Raw genomic sequence first — 3,021 nt, forward strand, 5'->3', positions numbered from 1 at the left:
TGGGGGATTGAACCGCGGTCCCTGGGCTTTGCTAAGTTTGTTCTAAGTAGGTGCTTTAGACCACTGAGCCATCTCACCAGCCCTCATGATAGTTTCTTTGAGAGATGCTTTTATAACTAATATTTTTGCTTCTATACTTTAGAAACTTTTATTATTGAAATCTCTGTCTTTTCTGTGTTCCTACTGCTGAGCATGCTGTCTACCAAAGTGCTAGACAAGGCCAAGAGGCGAGTGTGTGCGCTCAGCCTGGCGGGCGGCGAGCCTGCCGCTCTGCACATCCAGCTTCCTTTAGAAACACGGTGGGGCTGCAGTCCGCACATGGGCACGGCGGGGACTGGCTCCATCGAACGAACATGAGGGAGAATGGGCTGATTCCTTTCAGGCTTTTTTTTTTTAGCAGTGTTACTAAAGAACTTAAATGTTTCTCTCTTTTAAAATTTTACAGAGTAAAATAGCAGAAGAATTGCAGAAACTGAAAACAGAGTAAGTACTATATTGTAAATAATTCTTTTTAAATTTTTTTTTTTTTTTTAATTTTAGGAAAGGTTCTACAGGGTGTTCAGGGTTTCACTACTAGGTCAGACTGGTAGTGAGCTGCCTGCTTACGGCCTCCCAAGCGCTGGGACTGCAGGCGCGCCCCCACACCCGGCCTCAGTGGGCCTGCTCTGGGGACAGGGCCGGCTTCGCAAGCCCAGGATCTAATCTGGTCCCTGCATCTGCCTAAGCAGGTGATTTAATCTGCTGAGCTGGCTGGCTGGCCCTAAATTTAAAAAAAAGAATTTTGAGGAAAAAAAATTTTCTTTTTAAATTGAGTTTTTATTTATTTTTATTTTTTTAATTTTTATTTATTTATTTGTGTGAGTGTGTGTGTGTGGGTGTGTGTGTGTGGCCAGCTCAGCCCACCAGGGGGCGGGGCTGGCTGGCATGTGGTGCTGGGGGATTGAACCGCGGTCCCTGTGCTTTGCTAAGCTTGTTCTAAGTAGGTGCTTTAGACCACTGAGCCATCTCACCAGCCCAAGAAAAAATGTTCTCATCTAGCTGGGGAGACGAGATGGACTTTGAGTGCTATGTTGGGATCGAATTCCTTTTAATACCAGAGAATGATTCTTACTCCTCCAGTCTGAGAGAAGTCCAGAGTGCTCTTCATAGCAGAGAGGAGGACTGCCTCAGAATGGCTGAGGAAGTCGCACGCACGCAAACATTGGAGGCCAAAGCATTCCAGGAAAAGGAGCAACTGAGATCAAAACTGGAAGAGATGTATGAAGAAAGAGAGAGAAACTTCCAGGTGTGTCAGTGTGCTGGACTTTTCGTGGTGCTCGATTCCTTGAATAAAGAAGATGAATCTGTGGAAATGCGCTCTGGCACACGGTGTTTGGTCTGAGTCCCTCTCATCTCCTAGTGGTTGCAGGAGGTGGGGTCTGGGCTCCTTCTCCTGTACGCTGTGCTCTTGTGGATAGGAGATCTGTGAATTTCAAAGGACAAGAAATCCTGTGTCTCACTTGCGTGCTTGGTTCATTTTGTCTGCAGGAAATGGAGATGTTGAAGGGGCAGGTGGAGTTCCTCACAGAGGAAAACGGCAAGCTAGCAGGACATCAGAACCTGCAGCAGAAGATCCACTATGTGATCCGCCTGAAGAAGGTACGCTCTGGACGCTGCTCTGAATGCGTCCGTTCTTGGGGCTGCCCCGTAGCTCAGTTCTGTAAGTGACTGCTTCAACCAGGCAGTCAGGCTCAGGTGGCTGTGGTTCAATCCCCACAACTCCAGCCAGCCAAACCCGCCCTGAGGGCATTGGGAGCAAAAAAAAAATCCTTCTGAATGCATCCATTCTGGTTTAAAAGTGACCGTTTTATTCAAGATACATTAAAATTTTAATGATTGAGTGGCTTCAGGGACTGTCCTGAATTCAATAAAATTTTTATCTTTACTCTTGTAACATAATTAAGCCAAATACATTGTCCTAAATGCCAGATTTCTGCTTACTGTTAGGCAGTTTACAAATTGAACATTCTAAGCTTAACTTAAAATATATGCTTACTGCAGGGAACCACGAGTCAATGACTAGTGCCACATACCACACCAGCCCCACCCTCAGGGTGGGTTGAGCCAGCCAAAAAAAAAAAAAAAAAAAAGATGCTTACTGAAAGTCAGGAAGAGTATCTCCTGTACAAAATAGAGTCTTAAACGTTTTTCCTCTCTGTCAATTATAGGAGATGGAAAAGTTGCGTGCTGAAAATGTAGTTTTAAAAGAAAAGAAAAAGCCTGAATCATAAGGGTCGTGGCCCCCTCTGCAGGCGTCACCTTGTCTGGAGATGCTCTTTTCTCCATCTCTCTCAGAAGACAGACCTCTCTTGCTGACTTGGGAGAGTGAAGTTGCGTCCTGAACAGTGAGTGAGCTGCGTGCTGTGTCACAGCCCGGCAGCGAGCTGCGCTGCTGGCGCTGCTGTCCCACACCCAGGCTGCAGATCAGTCGCACATGCAGGCAAATCTTCTCTGGTAAAATTAAAGGCCTGCAGCTTAGGTCTGTGGTAGGTGTTGCTCAGGTCTGTGTCTCCTCACATAATCCCCTTTGATTCTCGTGCTGCTGGCGGCAGGCGAGGGCTGCAGAGCGTGGGAGCAGGTGAGGGCTGGGCTCACGGTGCGCTTATGAACGTGAGCATTCTTGTCCTCTTACTCTGTGTTCTCTGGCGGCGCGGGGATCCCTCTGGGGCCGTGCACGCAGCGGGCAGCGCTTACCTCGGGGCTGCGCCCACGCCTTGTTTTTGTATGAAGTATTTCTGTGAGCGTTTTCTACAGCTGTAAATATGGCCATTTTTTCAAATAAAATCTTTGTTAAATAATAGAGGGCTTTACATTGGTTCATCCCTTGTTCACTCCATGTGTCACTGGGCTGGGTTGGGGTCCCAGCCCACAGCCGAAGCGCAAAGTCTGTCCCACCCTTGTGCAAAACAAGTTTGCAGGTCTGCCGACTCCCAGGAATTTCTAGGACAGGTCAGTAAGAGGCACAAGGAAGACTGATTAGGA

At 47.4% G+C, this 3,021-nt stretch overlaps 1 protein-coding gene across 1 annotated transcript in view; it reads left to right on the plus strand.

Moving 5' to 3' along the window:
- Kif15 (kinesin family member 15) overlaps window positions 1–3,021 on the plus strand; it is a 46,633-nt gene extending 43,612 nt beyond the window's left edge. The window contains exons 30-33 of the mRNA XM_023700642.1: window positions 421–483; window positions 1,120–1,285; window positions 1,528–1,638; window positions 2,208–3,021. Coding sequence (XP_023556410.1) covers window positions 421–483; window positions 1,120–1,285; window positions 1,528–1,638; window positions 2,208–2,270 — 403 coding nt within the window. The 3' untranslated portion in view covers window positions 2,271–3,021. The remainder of the gene's footprint in view (window positions 1–420; window positions 484–1,119; window positions 1,286–1,527; window positions 1,639–2,207) is intronic.

The sequence above is a fragment of the Octodon degus genome, unplaced genomic scaffold, assembly GCF_000260255.1.
Source record: "Octodon degus isolate 3935 unplaced genomic scaffold, OctDeg1.0 scaffold00126, whole genome shotgun sequence".
In the NCBI taxonomy this organism is placed as follows: Eukaryota; Metazoa; Chordata; class Mammalia; order Rodentia; family Octodontidae; genus Octodon; species Octodon degus.